The sequence below is a fragment of the Macrobrachium rosenbergii genome, chromosome 54 (assembly GCF_040412425.1).
Source record: "Macrobrachium rosenbergii isolate ZJJX-2024 chromosome 54, ASM4041242v1, whole genome shotgun sequence".
Lineage (NCBI taxonomy): Eukaryota > Metazoa > Arthropoda > Malacostraca > Decapoda > Palaemonidae > Macrobrachium > Macrobrachium rosenbergii.
Genome location: NC_089794.1, coordinates 41,308,129 through 41,331,415, shown reverse-complemented (window position 1 = coordinate 41,331,415; position 23,287 = coordinate 41,308,129). Strand labels below are relative to the sequence as shown.

Here is a 23,287-nt window from a genome sequence, read left to right as displayed (position 1 = left end):
TTTTAGAGCAGTGTGATGACTCTTTTAGCACCAAGAGCAAAAAGCAAAAGCCATGCACTGACAAGGCAGAATACTTCAACACACAGAGTACAGCAATGATGAGCTCCACCTTGATTAAATAAATCAGAAGCTTCATCATAGTCCTTATCAAAACAAAAAGAAAACAGAAGGACTATAACAATCATATGAAAACACACTGACACTGAAGTATGAGAAACAAAGAAAGCATGTGACTACAGTACCAATGAGAAGCCATCTCTATGGTAGCAAGCAAAGCAGAAGATACTGCAAACAAGGGACTCCTTATTAGGGTACTGTAAATAGCCGTAGTGAAGAAGCTACTGCTGGTAACCATTTAGTTCCTAAATTAAGGACGAATGGTGTTACCTATGCCTTTTCAGATAAAACTACATGAAAATATTGTTTTGCATTTTTTGTAGGAAGACGTGATGTTAATTACACGGAGAGATTTATAATGTATAAAACATAAAGATAAGCCTAGCCAAATGATACAGAATATATACACATAACTTAGAAATATTGTGATATAATTGTTGTTGAATATATGATGAAGAGTAAAAAAAAAATCAAAACTTATCAGGAGAAACAAATCATGTTCCGAAGTGTTACAAATCTTATTATGAAAGTCATTTGCATACCGACATTGTCCATTAATATTCAACATCCAAACAAAAAGTGAGAAATTTCTTCAGCTGGTTTCTGTGATAACAAAATCAGTATTTGTTGGGAATGTTTTGCAGTAGAAATAAAACATTTTATTAAAGTGATCATTATCCATGTTTTAAGACATTCTTTCCTGTCCTGTTCACTACAAAGCTTCCTATTAGTAAGATTATTACAATTGTAGAAACTTTGCATTACATGAAGATTGCTACCTGAAATTAAATACAATTAAATTAAAACATGAAATGCACCATTTAAGCAGAAAAAAAAACTGAGTGCATGTGAAATACAACTTGTATCAAAATATCACAACATACATGGAGAGATAAGGTTTTGTTATTAGTCCATAAACAATTGCTAAAAAAACTCATAGATAACTTTATCAAGAGTACTAATAAATCCATTCTAAAGAAAAATGATAATGTACTAGGTCCAGTGACCATAGCTGATGTGACACCATTTACAGAGCACACCACTCACTGAATATATATTCAAGACAAGAAAATTACATAAACATGAAGTGTGCTGCATTTTTTTAACTGATCAATATAAAATATTTCAAGCTTCCATGTACCTGTACATTTAATAACAGAAGGAAAATTTCAATAATTTTGACTATGACAGAGGGGAATACAATACTTAACTTCATATCTGACAGAGGGGAATACAATACTTAACTTCATATCTCTTGAAAAAGACAGAGAGGAGAAACAGAAAGATTCTGATCACAGTCCAGGAATATGGTTCCTACTTTACACTTAAAATCTAGGTTATATCACATTTTTTACATGACAATTTGTGAACTATTATTGAACCCTAACAATGTGAAGAGTCCTTCAAATAGAGCTACCTTGACAGAACTACACATAACTGTACACAAAATTTTCTGTAGTATTACAGTACTACAAAGATTCAACTACCATGGTCCTAAACTTGTTCTATTTTCTGACAATGTTCTTAATATTGTATACATAACATCAATCTCATCCAATTTTTTTCAAAGAATAGCTACCGCTGATGTCCTTCAAGTCTTTGTACTACCTATATTCCAGACGCCATATAATTAGTCATGTGAAGTATACAAAAGTGAGCATAAATCCATCCTTTGATATTTGCCTTACCCATCACTACTTGGTATATGCAGTGCTGCTGTTATTGAATATTTTCTTCAGTTTATGCTTACTAAGAATATTGTCACTCACAAGTAGTAATCCAATTTTAGCACAGTACAAATATCAGTACAGTACATGTCCAAAATCTGTGCTTTCTAAGATACCAAGAAACAATAACAGTGCCAGTTTTATCAAGAAATGGCACTACTCATTTGTTGAATACCAATTGTGCACAAACACATTGTTCAATTAACCAGTTGGATTTTCAAATGCAACACCACAACACTAGGTTTACGCAAGAAAAGTCAATTTCTGTACTGTGATGCTGCATATTAGCATGTATGGCAGGAATAGTGTTGTCAGTCATAGTACGTTAAATATCACCCATAGACAGAGTATCTGGTATTTCTTGAAGCTGATCGTGCTGAAATATACCCAACTGGACGTACTCTGCTACCTGAGGAAGGCTGTTGAGGACTTGGGGTTGTAGAGGATGATGTAGACAACAGCTGATCAGATTCCAAGCCTCCATTACCAAATGCTGTTTTGTAATAACGGAAGTTTGAAAATTCTTCAAGGGATGGGTCTGGAGTTGAGGCCCTAAATCGAGTACCACTAAAGCTAGACAGGCCAGAACGATTTCTATTACCTCTACTTGGGCCTTGGTATCTGCTTCTTTCTGTTGTGGTTCTTTCATTCTCTTTATCATTCCTTGTGGTAGTAACTGTGATCTCTTGGCTTCTACTTGCTGTGGAAATTGGAAGTTCTTGTCGAGATTTAGCATTACTTCGAAAGCGCTGCTCATATCGAGTTTTTGTAGAGGCTGTCACACCTGCTGAGTCCCGTCGCCAGTCAAAGTCAGCAAAAGGATCTTCAGCACCAGAATACAAATCATCTTCTGCACCAGTCAAATCTTCTTGCCGAGTTGTTCTTGTTGAAGATGACTGAGCTCTGGGTGACTCAGCCCTCGTAAAATGTGTGCTTGATGAGGGAGAACTTGATGAACTAACCTCATATCTTGATGAACTGCTAATGCTAACCACAGGCTTGCCTATTCTTATTGACTGGAAATTGTGGGATGGACGGAGTGTCGTGATACGGGGTGTGGTTGTTCTAGGAATTGGTCTTGGAGTGGTAGTTGTGGTAGATGAAATTGGCCTGGGTGTAGTGGAAGTAGTGGTGGATGTGGTAGATGTAGTTGTAGATAAGTTTGTTGACCTTGCTGTGCTACTGTCCTGGGACTTTCCTTTTCGTCCTCTGCTTCCACTACCAAATCGATGATCTGCTTCAGTGTCATAGTAATCATATTCATAATCGGGTGAATTCCTTGTCTGTGAATCGTCATATTCATATACATACTCATAAGTGGTAAAGGGCTCTTCATAGTCATAATCCTGATTTGCAGTTGTCTCATCCACACGAAAGAGATCATTTTTGCTGTAGTAACGAGTTGACTGTTTGCAGTTAATGTCCCACCAGTTTGTGCAGATGAAATTCTGCTGATCAAATACTGTGTTGTTGGGGCACAGGAATCGAAAGTCACGAATCTGCAAAATTGAGAGAAAAATACCATCAGTAAGTTTATATCAGTAATTTAAAATAAGAATACTACTTTATAAGTGGAAGATGTTTACTCTCAATCAGTAGCTTTGTAACTTGCTGCTACCCTGTATATACATTAGGCTGTGATTTATTAGACCCTAACAAAATGACTAAAAGGAATCTCTTCTCCCAAGAAACTGGAATGTTGATTAATAGAAACACTATTTAAAAGTACCAGCATAGTATGATACTAGACCTAATTAAGGACAGAAAATATCATTACTATATAGTATTTAATATCAGAACTACTAACTCTTCAAGATAACCACAAACTCAGATCCATACAGAATGCGCTTTTCTTTAAAAAAAATCTCACAGCTTTCCAGTAAATAGGGTCTTGTAGGCAAAGTGTTATAGACAACCATTAATCTGTCTTACTCAATGCCTCATTGTAATTTAACATGATTCATCATTTTCTTAACATAATTATGAACATTTTCACCAATAACAGTCAAATATAAAATACTTCAAGTTAAACCTAATGTGGAACCAAAGACTGCATATTCACATGGTTAAAGTAAATATAAATATATAGTTTGCAAACATACAAAGAAGCTGTAACGTAAATATTTGCAAACAAAGAACATGAGAATATAAGTATAAAGGCTGTAACATTGTATTCATATTCATTGCTTTTACCAGAAATCATGACTTATGTTTGTGTACTTACTGGTGCAGTGCAATTTTCAAGTAAGCAAATATTCAGTAATGACAGAATGCTGATGGAATGTTTTGAATGAGAATCATTTTTCATATTACTGGACTTTCTGTTTCCTTATCTATTGAATCTATAACTGGAATATCAATCAAAACAGATGTCCTGAGGGGCATCAAATTGTGGTATGTGTTCATTTTGTTTGCACAGGAATAGTGTGAAATAGAACATTCCCATAGAGGAATATATTTTCCTTTTGATACTACGTGAGGATAAACCTTTACCTTTTATATAATTAAAAATTTCTAAAAATGCTCTGCACATATTTTTTAAACCTGTTCAGTAATGTTAGGCAAATGCTTCATATTCTGCCCTAAAATGCCATTGGCAAAAATAAACAATAACACGAAGACTGCACACACAGTTTATGAAGCTTGATAAAAAAAAGGATATCGTTATTGTGCTTTGAAACTGGTCAATCAGGTAGGTAATAATCTCTCTCTCTCTCTCTCTCTCTCTCTCTCTCTCTCTCTCTCTCTCTCTCTCTCGTGGAAAAATGTGAGCAGCCCGTGCAGGACGAAAATAAATTTATTTTGATGTTAAACGCCTGTCATGGAACCCCACCTGTACCGATATCCACGTAAAGGAAGACACTAAGGCAACTTCAGTAATGCGTGACGGTGCCAAAGTTCACCCAATCTTACGCTGTGATTCGGTAATTTCTTTTGAGCATGAAGCAGACACTTCACTACGGCTCGAAAGTATACCACTTTATTTTTGCTACACTTCGGTGGAAGCGATTGTCATTTGCGCTAATAAAAAGAGCTTCGGAATGCGGTCATGACACCATTAATTGTCTCAGTGGATATAATTACCTTTTAATTTTGTTGCCCGTTTTTCTTAGTATGGACGTATACTGAGCAAGTTCAAGTATATTATTATCATTATCAAAAGCCAAGCTATAACTCTAGTTAGAAACTGACTCAGCAGCAAGCCCAAGGGCTTCAACAGGGAAAGCAGCCAAGTATCAAAAGTAACTGAATTAGTGAATAAATTACGAAAGAGAAATGACAAGGAAAAAATCAGAGAAATAGCAGCATGTAAGATAACAAAATAAAAGAAGAAAACACAACCAAGTAAGACTGAGAGAAAACTGATCCGAAACTTAACAAGAATGTTATGAACAGAACTCAACACCCCCCCCCTTTCCCATTTATTTTTTTGTGGGGAAAATAGATGAATATTTAGTTTACTGTTATTTCCTTCTCTCTCCTTTGAAAAGCTTTCCAACTGATACGAAGTGGATTACATAAAAATTTTGAAAATGCAAGCAAAATACTGTCGAAAAAATTATGCACGTAACGCATATGCATGCAAATACATTTACGACATATTATGCTATTATGAACATAGAAAATCATTAACAATTAAATGCCCTCACTTTAAAAAAAACTGCTTAAAACAACAGGAAAAAGACATGCTTGATGAAGACCAGCTTCCCTAATTAGTTAAGAGCATCTCGATGCATTTGAAAACACCCCATCAATAATTCTGGACGAAGGAAGTGATATTTGGAGCTTCAAGACTAAGAAACACAACCAGCAGGCACTATGAGGTCGAGGGAATTAAACAATCATTTCTAAATGGTCGACGACCAGCAGGCACTGTGGGGTCGAGGGAATTAATCATTTCTAAATGGTCGAAATGACCAGCCTTTAATTAAGTCGGTGTAATATATGAGTTCGACTCATTCTAAGCTGATAAAGAGCAGTCAGTTCCCCATCTTCCTAGTACGTTCTTCCGTCGCGTAAAGAACTGCCTCTCTCTCTCTCTCTCTCTCTCTCTCTCTCTCTCTCTCTCTCTCTCTCTCTCTCTCTCTCTCACTCACACACACACACACACACACACACACACACACACACACACACACACACTGTGTATATATATATATATATATATATATAATCTGTATATATATATATATATATATATTTATAATCTGTGTTTTACACTGTTTTATAATGTTATCAGTAAATACTGCACACACACATCTCTAGCTATCCAACTCGAAGATTAGGAGACGGATTTTTAAAAGCAGGAAGACGGGCGAGAAAAAGGGGCCAAGCTGCTTTCACCTCAGGTACCGCCACAAAGTAAAAGAAAAACGGAAAACAGGAAATAATACGCGATGACCGTAAGACCTCAGTCGAGAGCAATTCATGGGCTCCTTATTTGCAGATGGCTAATATAAACAAAGCACATTCTCTTGCTATCAGTTGTAAAGAGGACAAAAATGCACTAAATAAAGAGTCCAGAGGGCTCTCGGCAAACAAACTTTCGCTAAAATTGCAGCAATGTTTGAGGGGGAGAGACTTTACACAAGAGAAGGTGTTTAATTTTACTGTAAATGAAAGAAGCTACATTGAACATTGAGCAACACTCGACAAAATCCTAATTCGGGGCATCTCGTGGTCCTCGTTGCCTTGCCTCTGGATGATAATAATAATAATGAAGCTTATAGACTATCTGTCTAAAAGGATACATTTTAGATGGATAAACGAACATTAATAGCTATTTTTCTTCGTATCAGTGACGTACACTGGTTGATATACACTACGAACCGCGTAAATACACATACTTGTCGATACATTACGGAAAGAAATATATTTTTAAAAGTAGTTTGTCTTGTTGAAAAAAAATATATATAAACAAAGCTTCCGTGTAACTTAGAGTCAATGCTGCGTACTCACTTCGGTCTGATTCAAAATTACATGAAGAGAAACACAGCGATGATCAAAGTATAGTTATATTACACAATTCAAATATCTGCTTTATTCTTCTTTATCGATCGGTATATTTTTAATGGTAATGACTGGGTAAGGTGGAATCCGAAAGACAAAGACATCCCATTCACGTGGTCCGTGTGGAATCTGCTTCCCGCCCAAACACTATAAAACCATGCTAAAAATAGACTACCCCCCAAGGCTATACAACGCTCATCACTGGACCACCCACGAAGGACATGAAATAAGATCTGTGCCTTACGAAACGGGACACTTCTCAGTGGACGCTTATTTATCACCATATTCTTATTATGCGTAGTTTGACAGGCTATATATAAATTTGCGCGCCTATGTTTAATAATAATGTCATGCAGCCATGTTGTACATAGCCTACCATTACATGCCACGCGCAATGCGATCGTTATTTTCGGGAGATGTTGCTCTTAAAAAATGAGACTTCTTGACCCTATAATGAACGCATAATAATATCCTATATACAGGATCTGTGCACATTTATTTTATTATTATTATTATTATTATTATTATTATTATATTAATATCAGCAAAACGAGATAGATGAGAAAAACAGAAGAGAGGAGACTACTATAATAAAATTCTGATGAATATAACAAACGAACAATATTTACATAACTGTTTTTGTTAACAAGGAAAATATTGGGCAATATCGCATGCCACTTGAAAGTACTGTAACACTGTAGTCACCCGAAATTACTGGCATCAACATTCTACCACTGCCAGAGAGTCAGGAGGTGTGAGTGTGTGTATTTATAAGTTTCTTGAATATTACAGGATATAATGACCCTACCTACTACATTCCTAATTACCCGAACAGATGCCTTTACTGTCTAATGAGTGTTGGCACAATCCTGTCCATTCTTATTCACATGGTTGCTCAAATTTGGTTGCTGAAGATCTTTCAAAAGGAAGTTGCAAAGTCAGTGTTGCTTAGCTGCGACTTCCTCCCGAAAGATGAATGCAAATACGCACACGTGCAGTGAACACACAGGCACACATACATTTATATATATATATATATATATATATATATATATATATATATATATATATATATATATATATATATATATATATATATATATATATATATATATATATATATATATATATATACATATATACACACACACACAATGGAATACTGCATTGTTTCTCTTTCCTTCGTGAATTTTGTCTTACACGTTGGTAAACACACAGGCACACATACATATATATATATATATATATATATATATATATATATATATATATATATATATATATATATATATATATATATATATATATGTAATGTATGTGTGCATTGTGTGTTAAACCAATACGTGTACATATTTGAATATATAAATAAGACAAAATTCACAAAGGAAAGGGAAACAATGCAGGATTCCATTGTTTCTATTTTCTTCGTAGATTTTGTCTTTATTATTATATATATATATATATATATATATATATATATATATATATATATATATATATATATATATATATATATATATATATATATATGTGTGTGTATGGTGGGGGGGGGATGTCAGACTTCTTAAAGCGAACGCAATAAACTGTGATGTAATTAATTACGGATGACTGATTACAAGTGAACATCAACACCTCGTTAAAAATCTGCAACAACAACATTTTTACATCGAAACAATTAGACATTCCAGTGAAAAAAAAGTATTCCTAACCGCAAAAATAAGTATCTAAACATAACGCTGCCGAACAGGACCTGGCTGACGAAAGAACGAAGGTCGGTCTTGGGAAGGGGCTCTCTCTCTCTCTCTCTCTCTCTCTCTCTCTCTCTCTCTCTCTCTCTCTCTCTCTCTCTCTCTCTAAGTGTCAGTCAGCTACGTGAAGACCACGTTTCGCTCTCGTCACCGTTCATTTGCAAAATATTGCGTCACGGAACTTGCACACCAGATGCGTCATGATATGAACTTTTCAACATACGAAACATTTATCCGTTCTTGAGCTCCTTCAGTTTATCTAGTCACAGAGTAAGAGTTAAGCTTCTTACTCTAGCAACTGAAGCATCGTTATAACGAATTTACATACTTGTCTTGCGCCCGACTGAACTCTGGGATAAAGATTAAAGTGGTTATTTCGATTAATAATTAACACCCAAAAAAGATTCCTGCGTAAGATATTGAGCAACACCCTGCCTAACAATCGCAAGGAGGTCTCGACCGCAAATAACCATAATTACAGCCAGTTACGTCAGCTAGACCACTCGTTATGCTCGTCAAGACACTGCAAGAGGCCTCCGAAAAGAAGAAGAAACCTCCCACCTCCCAGTAACGCCACATCCTGTACCAAGATCATTAGGATGACTGCGATGATGATGATGATAACGATAACGTTTCGGAGGTGGTGGACAACGGTGCAAGACGTGACGCCGTGACGTCATCCACAAAACCCTTACAAGACATTAGCACTAATTTCTCTGGTTGGTGACATGCGACAAGTACAGACTGCTGAGATTCCCACATCGGAGGATGCTGCTGCTGCAACAGTGTGCTTCATCAACAAGACAGGAAAAGTTGGCACTTTGGTGATATTTGGCAAGTAGTTCCGGAGTTTCATATATATATATATATATATATATATATATATATATATATATATATATATATATATATATATATATATATATATATATATATGCGCGTGTGTACATGTGTGTATGTGTATTCCCAAAGACGATGGTGGTTTTTAGTGAAATATGTATACAGGATCAAATCTGCCTCTAATCCGAGGCCGGCAGGATTTGGTTGCTCAATGTCCATGACCAGCTTGGCCTAAGGCTGTTAGACAATCCAGAAAGTTTGCTGGGAGAAAGACTGGGTTTCATTATCGCCTGTCCTACAAAATAATATCTGCTTAGAAAGTAGGAAGGAGAGAAAATTATCTCGGAGGCACTGAACTAGACCAAACCACTGGTTTCTCTTTCACACATCTTCTCAAGATCAGAAACTGATGGAAAACTAAACCTGATACGGAAAGCGAATTACAGCTGTGGGATATAATTATAAGCCATGGACACGTGAAGAAGCGGAATGAAGGAAGTCTCAGAAACACTCGAATTCTACCAGTAACATATAAAACTCATTTCTATAGAAAGCTACGACAAAATTTATTTCTATAGAGAGCTACAACAAAATTTAAAACCGAGTAATTGCCTTTGGACGTTTGGCTACCATATTATTATACCAAATCACACTAGTACAGTAAAATACTGATGAATACATCAAATAGACATACCAATAAAAGCATCGAAGTTGTTAGTAAGTGGCTCTCTTGGAGAACTTTCTGTTTTGACCAAAAAAAAAAAAAAAAAAATTCTTGCACAAAAAGGAAGTGGTGAGATAATTTGGAAATCATGATTTGTATTTTTATTTTGGTATTAGGGCTGTACAAGTAATTGCTACTTTACGTTAGCCATTATTTTTCACTGAAAAATGAAACATATATAATGTTACAAAGAGGGGGCCAACCAAAGGAAATTAAATTTGTAATATACAGTAGTTATTCAGTCAATCCACTTACCAACGAATGTGTAACCGCCATTAGCACTCACCGAAACTAAATGTCAACCAATTTCTGTTCAGAAGCTATGTTTATACATACATTTCTGTTGTATTCTTCAGTTCTTCTCAGTCACGAAGATAAAATATCTCGATATTTCAAAATGAAAACGAAGGAGAAACCAGAGAGGAAAAAGGAAAATACGGTTCTTAATTATCCCAGCAGTTTCGCCTTCCATCAGGCCTCTTCCGGGGAACTTCACTGACTAATCAGTTTTTCTTAAACTGATTAGTAAATAAAGTTCCCCGGAAGAGGAATGACAGAAGGCGAAACTGTTGGAACAAATTAAGAACTCTATTTCCTTTTTCCTGTCTGGTTTCTCCGTCTTCGTTGTGGATTACATCAAGACATACATTTCTGTGTACATATCTTTTCTAAACGAACCTTCCTCAACCACCAAAAGGTGACTTTGAAAAATGAGAAGACACCACTCACTGTCCCTTCCTTTCTAACTGATGATTTAGGATGGACCACCTGCGTCATTGCATCATCCTGTAGAGAAACTTTATGAGAATTCCATTCATTTCCCTACATTCCCTTAAACTTTCACTCTTTCAGGACATTAAGGACCGTTTATCAACTCGTCTACCTTTTCATGGTCAGCATCTAAGGTTCTAAACAATCGTTTATCAACTCGTTATTACATCTTATCCTGGAATTTTGAAAATCACTGAAGGATGTTACATTCGTTGGTAAGTGGATTGACTGAATAACTATATTACAAATTTAATTACCTTTGGTTGTCCCCCCCCCTCTTTCTAGCATTCACAGCAACTTTCCACTCGTCTCATCGTTTATTAATATAAACTGCATCCGTCATTTCACCATCGTTACAAATATTCACCACGTCTCATTTTACATTTGTTCCCATAATTTTGCTCTTAACATTCACTATGAAATTTCTTACGTTACATTCATTTTCACGTCAGTTATTCAGCTTTCTAATCATGCATTCTATTGTTATCCTTCAAAATTGCACCTGTATAAGCTGTTCATTCCCTTATTCACCTGAACATTCTAGTAACATAAGCATGAGACATAAGGCAACGTACCTTCATTTGAAACCTATATTTTCATGAATCACATTCTAAGGAATACTGCTTTATTGACAGGTTACTGCTTTCTGTTTCACAATGTATTTTCAATACTTTTTACAAACATCTTTCAGCAATATTTTGATTATAAAAGAATCACTTGAGCACATTTCATCCTATATTCTTTCGTCTTCAATTTCTTACACACTTTCTTGGATAAAATTTGGTCCACACAGCATTTTACTTACTTGTGGACATAAATTATTCCTATTTAAGTCATAATAAAAATAATCATCATGGTCATTATATTATTATGTATTGTTGCTAGCAAATTGGGTTATTATTACCAAGACCAAGGAACTGCATTTATTCACAGACACCTATTTAACATCAAATGAAAATTTATCATACCTTAAATACGGTAACAGTAAGCGTAAGTAAAAAACACTTCACTAACTACGCCTGGCTCAATGGGCGAAACTCCAGTAACCTATAGAAGGTTAGTAACTACAGACATGACATCAACGTGAAGACCAAACTGAACCTTAACGGTTAGAATGTCAGCCCTCTCTTGTCTGGGGGCGCATTAAAATGCCTGATTGTTATAACAAAGGTGCACACAGCCACCATGACGTCTCCACCACCTTCAGAGGTTAATCTATCTCCACCTGACGTCTCATTAGGGTTAAGTACTTGATGCATAATGCATCTATAGGCATCAGTCATGATAAGCAGCATTACAACATACGGTGGGAAGATGGGTAGGAAGTGGCTCTCAATGAGATGTAGCATTACAAAATGAGAGAGAAAGAGAGAACGGATATCTCGTGTTCTCTTTTTAGATTAACCGTATTTGGTCAAATGGTATTAAGTAACACTTCTGTTCTTATACTGTTATTTATCGTCTCGTAACAATAAAAAAAAACTCTGAAGGGATAGACTAGAGCCAATCGGCACAAACTGCGTGAAACTGGAATGTAAAAGAAACATCCAGGTCTTCATTGTTTCATCTGAAAATGAAAGGTGTGAAAAGAATGACCAACGACGATGCATCTCGTACATGAACAAGGTGTGTAAGCAGAACAGTCGTGAGATGCAATGGCCGAAATGCCACCAAGCGTAAAAGCGCTTGCAAGATCAAGGTGAACGGTGCAATATCTGCTCTAGGAAGCGACGTCCTGCTGATGATCATGATCTGTCAGCGAGAGGATGCAAGTGCCACTGACTTGTCTTGCTTTTCTTTCAGGTCACCCAGTCCAGGCCAAGACCTTCGAATTGTGGGAAGAATACTATGAAGTTAATGGTTTTAATGAACAACTTAAAAATGCAACGGTCAAAAAAATTCCTTTAAAAATTCATTCATTCATTTATAAAAGATTCCATTATCCATTCATTCATGCATTTATAAAATTACCCATTTACGGGAGTCTTTCACTTATTATTTCTACCACAGCAACGCAGCCGGTATCGTGTTGCCAGAAAGCGCAAATAAATGCTTATAACTATATATATATATATATATATATATATATATATATATATATATATATATATATATATATATATATATATATATATATATATATATATATATATATATATATAACCAATCATCGCCTCAACACCATCCTACGCAAAGGGCCTCTGTCAGATTCTGCTACTCATGTTTTTCCTGTGCTTTCACCTCCACAAATCTCAAATCATCTCCAGCCTCCAGTCTCACTTTTCATCTAAGTAGGTCTGGGTCTTCCAAGTCTTCTGGTCCCCGCAGGAGCCCAGCTGACGCTATCACGTACCATTTTCCCTGGTGTTGTGCGAAGGGCATGTCCAAAACATCTCCACTTCAATTTCATCGTATTGCTGTTTATCAAACAAATGCACGATGTATTTTTCATGATACTGCCCTGAGACGATATGCTTATATATATATATATATATATATATATATATATATATATATATATATATATATATATATATAAATATATATATATATATATATATATATATATATATATATATATATATATATATATATATATATATATATATATATATATAGGCAGCAGTTTGTTTGTTATGCAGTTTGTTACTGGGAACTGTAACTATTTTGATATTGGTTCTTTCCAATGTTCTGTATTCACTCTTCAGTTCATTCCTCGAAGTTCGTAGAATTATAAAAGAAAGCCACTTCTTAATCATTCCTTTTATTGTCTCCACAGCGAGCTTTCGGACTGTACTTCGTCCGTAATCGTGCTAGACTAAAATATTTACATCATTTCATGACCAAACATAACAATTACAAATACGTAAACAAGAGATTAAAATATTACAATTGTCATGGAATTACTGTTAACATGTAACAAATCATAGAGTGGACAACTGTCAATGGTTAAAACAACGGAATAACTATACACAGAATTAAGTGTTTAACAAGTAAAAAATAAACTAACATAAATATATGTACTTTTATGTACATATATTTATGTTAGATATATTAAACTAGAAAATGTTCAGTACTTCGCTAGAGGAGTCGGTTCTTAAATTTACTTTTGAACTGGGAAAAATAATTCCATGCCGTTTTTAGCCGCTTTAGTTACTTTATCCAATAACACTGTAAAAACTTCGGTGTATGTAAACCAATTAATCTCAGAGATTGTGTTAATTTCAATGGTGTCTGCCCCGAAAAATACAAAAATAGGAGCAATTAAGACTTTATTACATAGAGGGTACAGGGTTTGCAGTGACTGGGATTCATTCCACAATGAAATTATCAGAATAAAACAAATGTTAACATATAATAACTTTCCCAAGGAAGTAAAAGATGAAACTGTAAAAGAGTTTTTGAACAAAGTCATCCTGAATGAGCCGTTACCAACTGGCGAAGAAAAACAACAAATCAACTTCTTTTTTTTTTTTTTTTCAAACAAATCAACTTCTTTTTTTCAAGGACAAATGTCAAGTTGCTACAAAGCAGAAGAAAAGCTGCTGAAAAAGATTGTTTCTAGTCATGTAAAACCGGTTAATGAAAGTGATAACGTCTGTCTCAGGATTTACTATAAAAATAAGAAATTAAAAAACCTATTCATTCGCAATAGACCAGCTTTAGGGGGTGTTTCTGACAGTCATCATGGTGGTATATCAGTATTCTTGCAACCGGGTTGGATGTAATTCCTCCACATACATTGGACACACCACTCACTGTCGGAGAGAGATTTCGCATGCACACACACACAGAATCAATCAAAAATCACCTTGCAGACTCATGGCGAAACAAAAATAACGTAAAGACAGCTTACTGTATGTGTAAAAATTCTATGTAGTAATAATTCTGTTGGGTACTTGAGGATGACAGAAGCCATCTTAATAAAAGACATGAAACCTTCTTTAAACTCCCAGGACGAAGGATGCGAAAGGCTTCTCAAAATTTTTAAGCACTGACCATTTTTTATTTTTTATTGTTTTTTTTTAGCGAAGTTCTGAACATTTTCTAGTTTTATATATCTATAGATATACGTTAGTTTATTTTTGATTTGTTAAACACCTAATTCTTTGTATAGTTATTCCGTTGTTTTAACTATTGACAGTTGCTCACTCTATGATTTGTTACATGTTAACAGTAATTCCACGACAATTATATTTTAACCTCTTGTTTACTTATATGTAATTGTTATGTTTGGTCATGAAATGATGTAAATATTTTAGTCTAGCACGATTACGGACGAAGTACAGTCCGAAAGCTCGCTGTGGAGACAAGAATAAAAGGAATTATTATGAAGTGGCTTTCTTTTATAATTCTACGAACTTCGAGTAATGAAGAGTTCGCAGTCATCTATCGTTCAACGAAACCTGCATATATATATATATATATATATATATATATATATATATATATATATATATATATATATATATATATATATATATCGTATACCCAATGACAACGTTCTGTCCTCTTGCTTAATTACATTTTCCCACTTCCCTCTTTCATCGCGTAAACACCACCTTTCTGTAATTCATCACATTTAGGGTAAAATTTTAATTGCCATCATATTCCTCTCTTCTTAAAAATCTGGATTCATGGTAAATATCCGCAGTTGATGTCACTGCAGCTCCTATCTTTCTTTTGATTGGCTGTTGTTTTGTAACTGCAGAAAGTAAATACATTACTTTACTGAACACCAAAAAGTCATCCAAGCATCATTATCTTGAACAACTTTCCGCCATTCACGATTAGCTTTAATGATATAGGCTGCAGTTGGTTACCGTCAGCTAACTATTAAATAAATAAATGCATAAACCACCGATGAACAAGTTCGTAATCTAATCTTCTATCCATCATAAATTTCAAATTTAAGATTCTGACCATCTTATTCGTTCAAGTTACATTCCAACATGACCGAGTTGCTTCTTTGGACGCTGCTGTTTATTGCATGTTAAATAATCTAATAAGGATATCACGAAATACTAAGTCCATATTTTTTTCATAAACCGTTCAGTTTTGTATTTTTTGTCCTTCTCACGGCATCTTGGAAAATGCTGATTCAAGTTATCCAGATTATGATGCCACCTTTCCAACGCTTAATAATCACCCCTTCTTCACCTACGTTATTACCCAAATCACAAACGCAGTCACTTGAACCCTCAAAAAACCTCTAAAGGAAGATCTAAATCTCTGCGCACATTTTCTTTTTGTTATCAGACTTCTACAGATCTGGAACAAACCAAAGCTTTGCAGTAATTATTCTTCCACTGGTGTGAGGTTTCAACCACAAAACCCTCAACCTCTATTAAATTTGTTCTCGATCACTTCTCCAGCCACTGAGTACAGAATTGCTAACCCTCTCCTGGGCAATATGCATGTTTTTCAAGTCTTTTCTTTCTAACACCAAACTCAAAGAATTTTCATCTGTCACTTTTATTCCTCCGTGCTCGTCAGCATCACAGTCAAAACATATAACCCCAAAAGCGACCGTTACTAACTGTTTTTTTCTACTTATCCATAATAATAACATGTGAAATGAGGTGACATAGCCCGTTCTCTCTCTCTCTCTCTTCTGAGGTGGTCCCTCTTAGTCTTGTATTCATGTATGTATATATACAGTTCACACATACACACACACACACACACACACACACACACATATATATATATATATATATATATATATATATATATATAAATATATATATATGGTATATATATATGTAATTCTACATCGAGTATTTCTACCAGTCCAAGATCCCCTTCACCTCTTAACCCCAAGCCTCTTTACTAGCCGTGTTCCCAGTGTCCAATGTCACATCTTTACATAAAAACTAGCAAGGTATCATCCAGACATTATTACTATTTTCATTATCATTTACAATGAACGAACATTTACATACGATGCGATTAAAAGGCCATTAACTGGAAAAACGCCCTTCCGCGCGAAAGTGGACTCTTTAACATAAGGATAAAGAGAATTATATAACAGGCAGACACTGATATAAGGGAGTGAAACTAAAGATTTTGAAAAAAAATCAATTGTACACACACAGAAACAAAAGGAATGAAGAACGGGCGCCTTAATGTTGAAATATCACCTTTATTTTTAAATTTATTTTCATTTTATGTTATCACAAATCAAAGCTAGATTTGGACTCTGATGCTCGAGTATTCTCTTCTGTTCTAAGAAAGTATATACTGGCCATATGTTTGTTTATGACAAAGAATAAAAAGTAAGACAAATCTGCCAGTATAGTAATAATATACACGTGCTCAACTCTGGCTGTGAAAAACTATTCCATACTCTTATACTGTTTAGAGAAAATAAGCCATTTGTCTCATATTTACGAACTTGCATACATATATACATAAACAGCTTCAAGTAATACTGAATTATCAATTCGGAAGTGGGGATGGTTAAAACAAAGCCCCCAAGAGCACATTCAAATAGCAGAAGTGAACTTAGAGTGCGAAAAAACTGAATACGAACAAGGGTGGAATCACAAAAAAAAAAAAAAATGACTGCACACAAGAAGCGTGAAATGAAATGAAGCCAGAGAGATGTACAAAATGACCAGCAAAAAGTACTAAAGAGGCGATTGACAAGAACTTGGAAGGACAAATGGGGCACGAAAGAAAATGGGAGGAGGGAACTGACTGGAGAAAAATGCGAGGAGGAGCAGGAGGAGGAGAAGGAGTGACTCGAAGGAAGATGTCTCACGCCCCCTCACTCACCCATGCGAAATAGAGATGGTAAAAGGAGTTCACCTTGGGGGAATAGTACACGCTATGCGGCCAACAACGGCAGTCTGTGTTTGTTAGATGTCCGGGGAAGGCTTCGACATTTTTCGTCGAATTTCACGTTCTATGAATTTCTTAACGTATAATATGAGTGCAAAAAATGACGTTTTCTGAATATGCTACACGGCAGCGACAACAAATAATAAAAATTAAATGTCTGGTAAATGTGTTCCCGCTGACAGAAAATGTTCCTCACTATATTCAGTACCAAAGGGAAAAAAGAGAATGTTATAGCTCCTCTGCCCGCCTTTCTTCTTCTTCTTCTTCTTTTTTTTTTTTGTCAAGAAAATATGTATGCTAAAATAAACCACTACAACTTTGGAACGATGAGGAGCATTTTATCCCAAAATCACAGCTTTCAGATTTGGCCCACTGATGTTGGGGTGTATAGATTACTGGCTAATTTTTGAGAACCAAATTTTAAAAGTCCGTAATTCAGTCGGTTAGTAAACTAAAAAAAAAAAAAAAAATTTAAGAATGCAATTTTTCTATTATGGCTTATTAACATGTTTGTGACCTTGAAAAGTTGGTCAAGGTCACTCATATGTAGGTCACGTAACAAGATCACTATGGAGTCCCAACCTGTTCAATGCCCAAGATGTGCAAAGGAAAGAGGTAAAAAGAAGATAATAATAATAATAATAATAATAATAATAATAATAATAATAATAATAATAATAATAATAATACTTACAAGAAAAAAATTTAGTGTTGAAGTTTAGTAATAACAATAACAATCTTTGCAAAAACAAAGAACATTATAGACACTGGAGAATAATAAACTATTACCACCAATTTCTTTCTTTTTAAACTTTTAAATAGAGCGGAAATGATAGGACTCCTTCGCATTCATCTTCCAACCTTGACCGAAAATTCCACAGAAGGTATTAAAAGAAGCAGAACAGAAAATCTACACGACCAAACCTATTATGTTTGTTTCAAATGAGTAAGAAGAAATACTCATATATGCATACATACAATATATATATATATATATATATATATATATATATATATATATATATATATATATATATATGCAGAATCTACTGTTGTAGTGTGTGTAATTGCCACATTGCCCTCTTTTTTTAACTATATATATATATATATATATATATACTGTGTGTATATATATATGTATATATATACAATGTATATACATATACATGAATTTTATCACATCACCGTGACGTTTTTATAATCACAAACATTAAGCTACAAATGTAGTTTAATATCCAATCCGCTCTACTTCGGCAATAATAATTATAACTGATAATTATAATTGATAATTGGTTCATTTCCCAGGTGAAGAACCACTTATCAGTTACAATTCCCTTGCGGTATTGTTTCCGAGGTAAACGAACTGGCTATGTGTGTGCGTGCGTGTATGTACAGTATATTATATATATATATATATATATATATATATATATATATATATATATATATATATATATATATATATATATATATATATATATATATATATATATATATATATATATATATTTCCTTTAAATATCAGGCGTTGAATATAGACGTAAAAAGTTGAGAAATTACAATGTACAAAGCCAGACCACTGACTTACAGTACATTACAAAGGAGTAACTACAACAGTACTGTATAAGAAAGGGAAACGTTAAAAGGAACCCTATTGGGTGTGACTACCACCAAGAGGCCCTTCACTTGGACGACGATTTACGGAGAGAGAGAGAGGGAGAGAGCGCAGTATCATTCAGTGGCTATAACCACAGAGTAATACTTGACACTGAGGTTCGTAAGGCTGTCGAAACAAGTGTCACTATCTCACTGGCGACAGACGTCGTCGCCGCAACTTCCACCGTGAAGAATTCAACTTCGGCGTTTACAAAACCTCATTCACGAAACGAAACCTTGGATGGACGGATAGGATATTCCTTTACTCGGCGACAACTGTCACAGAAACTGCCATTTTTTTTTTATTTCAACTTAATTTCTTACTATTTTCCGTTCTTTTGAAACACTGAAAATGAAGTATTCTGGCATCTTCCAAGCACAGACATGATTGTCCATTTGGTTCGGTGGTCTGTCTGAATTGTTCTTGATTTGGATCTGGAACTTTTAATTAGCTCACTTATTGTTACTGAATGACGCAGGGTACCCAAGTAACTATGTTCACTGCGTCTTAAGTATTCGTGACATAAAGCTTAAATGACAAGTCTAAGTATCCGCTAATGATAACTTAAATGACACAAAATAAACTGATTTCAGTAATTTCTTTTTGAGTCACGTTTGACATTCAACTTTAAAAGTTAATTTGTTTACCTCTAGCCATTCCCACTCGGCTGTGACTGCAAGATAAGACTTTTCAAGTGAAACTTGTTCCCTGGGGCGTGGGGCGTCTTTTTTTAATGGGAACTCTACTAATCACGCTGCCAGTGGCATGCATTGTCTTACTACACTTTCCAATTATTATTAATAGATTCCTGACGAGCTAAAAAAAAAAAAAAAGTAACAGCAGAGAGAAAATTACTATTTATGAAAAAAAAAAAAAAAGCTCGCCAATATTAAGTCTTCTCTTGCAAGGGCACGGCCGAATGAAAATGGCTACAGAGAACTAAATTAACTTGAAAGTCGAAATGACTCGAAAAGAAGTGGCTCAAGTCATTTTACTTCGAAATTTAGCATTCGGTCCTGACAGCCTTGGAAAATACGTCTCCTCAGAATTCTACTTCATGATTTGATAATTGGCATTTGCTGTATTCATCGATCTGGAAAAATTATTTACATTTCCATCTGAATGAAAGTGAAGACGAGATTTCGAAGTATAAAATCATTTCATTTTAAACACCCCTTAGGAGAGTAAGGCCATCAGTGCACCTCACGCGGTGCACTGTAAGCATTACCTAAGGTTCTTTGCAGCGTTCCTTCGACCCATACCTGCGACCCCTTTTCATTCCTTTTGCTGTACCTCAGTTCATATTATCTTTCTTCCATCTTACTTTCCACCCTCTCCAAGCAATTGTTTCATAGTGCAACTGCGAAGCTTTCCTCCTGTTACACATTTAAACCCTTTTTACGCTCAATTGCAGCCCCGAATGACTTCATTGGTCCAGCGCTTGGCCCTTGGTCTAAATTTTATATCCCAATTCCAACTGCAATTACATAATCAGTTAAAATTAAAATACAAGGTTCACTGAAAATCATAAACAAATAAATAAAGACTATCCCTGCGGCATCAATTCCCTCCGAGATGATCAAGTTTTTTGTCTAAACTAATTACGGTGTTTCGTGTACAAAGCCGTTCACGCACCTACTCATCATGTGGTTAAGACGTCATTTAGATGCGTCAGTCTGAACGTAGTCCATTAGCAGATACACAAGGAATGGGCCGACATTGGAGATCACAGGTGGGAACACGCGAGCAGTTACAAGGGTTCAAGGGTGAGGACCATTAGTTTAAAAAAAATGTATATTAACATTAATATTATTATTATTATCATTATTATAACTATTAGTAGTAGCACTAGTAGTAATAAAAGAAGAAGAAAGAAGCGTATGCTTAAGTAATTAAAAATGAGCTGCTATTCCGATGGAAGCAGCATAGCTAGAAAACTTCTCAAAACACAAAATAAAAAATATATATACCTACATAAACACATATAACATATATATAAATATATATGTATGGTATATATATATATATATATATATATAGAGAGAGAGAGAGAGAGAGAGAGAGAGAGAGAGAGAGAGAGGCGAAATGTCGGAAGGGAGAGGTTTGTTTTTAGACAGCAGTTGCATGTAAAGCCTTACACTTTATGCCACGAGCGTATGAAATGAACAACTCCGAAATGTTGGGATTACGATTGAAACCAATGAATTAGTCCGAGGAGAATCTGCGCATCGATTTTTGGAGAGAAAAATGTCGTCTGGTTGAACACGACAGCAAAGCCGCGGAGTATCAGTAAACAAAGCTGCACATTAAAGCACGGTTACAGATGCGGGTGTTTACCGAAGGAGATACTATAAGCAAAAGCCAATAAAGAAACCACAGGCTACAAGAGAAGCAGAATAGATATAAACAAGAATCGCTGGGATCAATGTGGATCTAAGATGCATTGCTGAGGCTGCAAGGATGGGATGAAAAAAAATGATGCTGGAAGGATAAAACTGTTCAATTATAAGAGAAGCTACATAGTGGCCAGACGAGTTGGTTTCTTGCTACCATCAGGTGTTCCCCGATACGTTTTCAAAGTTTTCTGACATTTCTTCCTCATTATCGTTTATTTCAATTCGAGCATGCAATTCACATGAAAACTCTTACAATATACGGCGAGAGAATAGAGTTTGTATCCTGCGATCTATATTCCCGTGCATATGAGAATCAACATATTCTGTTCTCGTTTCACTTAAAGATACTGTTCTATTTTACATACTAAATTAAAAAAGCATTTTACATGCCCATGTGTACAAACACACAACTTTATATATATATATATATATATATATATATATATATATATATATATATATATATATATATATATATATATATATATATATATATATATATATATATATATATTACTAAAAGGACCTCATTCAAACTCGGTGGTATCTAATGGAGTATTTATTCAGAAAAAGTTACAAGCTTTCTTGGACAAACAGTCCACATTATCAAGTACCCGTATAATGAGCAGACGCGTAGTCCAGCTGTATTTATATCTGTGTGCTGGGTACTTTTAATCCTATAATCGCCTAGCTCCTCCTGTGTGACCCCCACCCCCTCGTGATCTTGGTCTTTCTCTGCTCCCTTCTTCCAGGTGTCCGTTTTCCGTGCGTTCTCTTGCGTTTTTCCTTCGTTTCCTTGCTACTGTGGAGTATACGATTTTATAATCACATTAACACGTGATTCGTTTATCACACATCATCACAAGTGAAAAATAAGCGACAGGGTGTAGGTCGTGACCGGTTTCGACTCCACTTCCAGGCCATTAATGAAGAACTTCTTTAATGGTTTGAAAATAAAGTCAAAACCGGTCAGGATCTACACCCTTTCTCTTAATTTTTTTACCTGCGTGTGCGTGTATGTATGTATATATATATATATATATATATATATATATATATATATATATATATATATATATATATATATATATATGTGTGTGTGTGTGTGTGTGTGTGTGTGTATGGGAAATTTATGTAAGTCGCAGAACACAGAGGTATGTTAGGCAGAAATTAATTATAATGGCCTTACACACAGTACATACACACACAAAACACAATCGCTTCCATTTCTGTTGCACCGGATCCGAACTGGAACGAAATCCAAACGGGCCAAACCCACGTTCTTCTTCTTCTTCTTCTTCCTCTTCTTTCGGACGACCTCCATTCCGTCTTACGTAAGTAGACAGACGTTTCTTTCTTCCCTTTTTTTTTCTCTCTCACTTTTCTTCCTCAGTCGCGAGTTGAAGAAGAGCGAAGGAAATGACCCACCTCTGACCCCGGCGATCCGTCTT

The 23,287-nt window shown here is 35.1% G+C and overlaps 1 protein-coding gene across 1 annotated transcript in view; it reads right to left on the bottom strand.

The window, feature by feature from the left end:
- Positions 1 to 616: 616 nt before the first annotated feature.
- LOC136835015 (probable serine/threonine-protein kinase DDB_G0275165) overlaps positions 617 to 23,287 on the bottom strand; it is a 161,909-nt gene continuing 139,238 nt past the window's right edge. Inside the window, exon 4 of the mRNA XM_067098051.1 lies at positions 617 to 3,343. Within this exon, the coding sequence (XP_066954152.1) occupies positions 2,177 to 3,343 (1,167 nt within the window). The 3' untranslated portion in view covers positions 617 to 2,176. The remainder of the gene's footprint in view (positions 3,344 to 23,287) is intronic.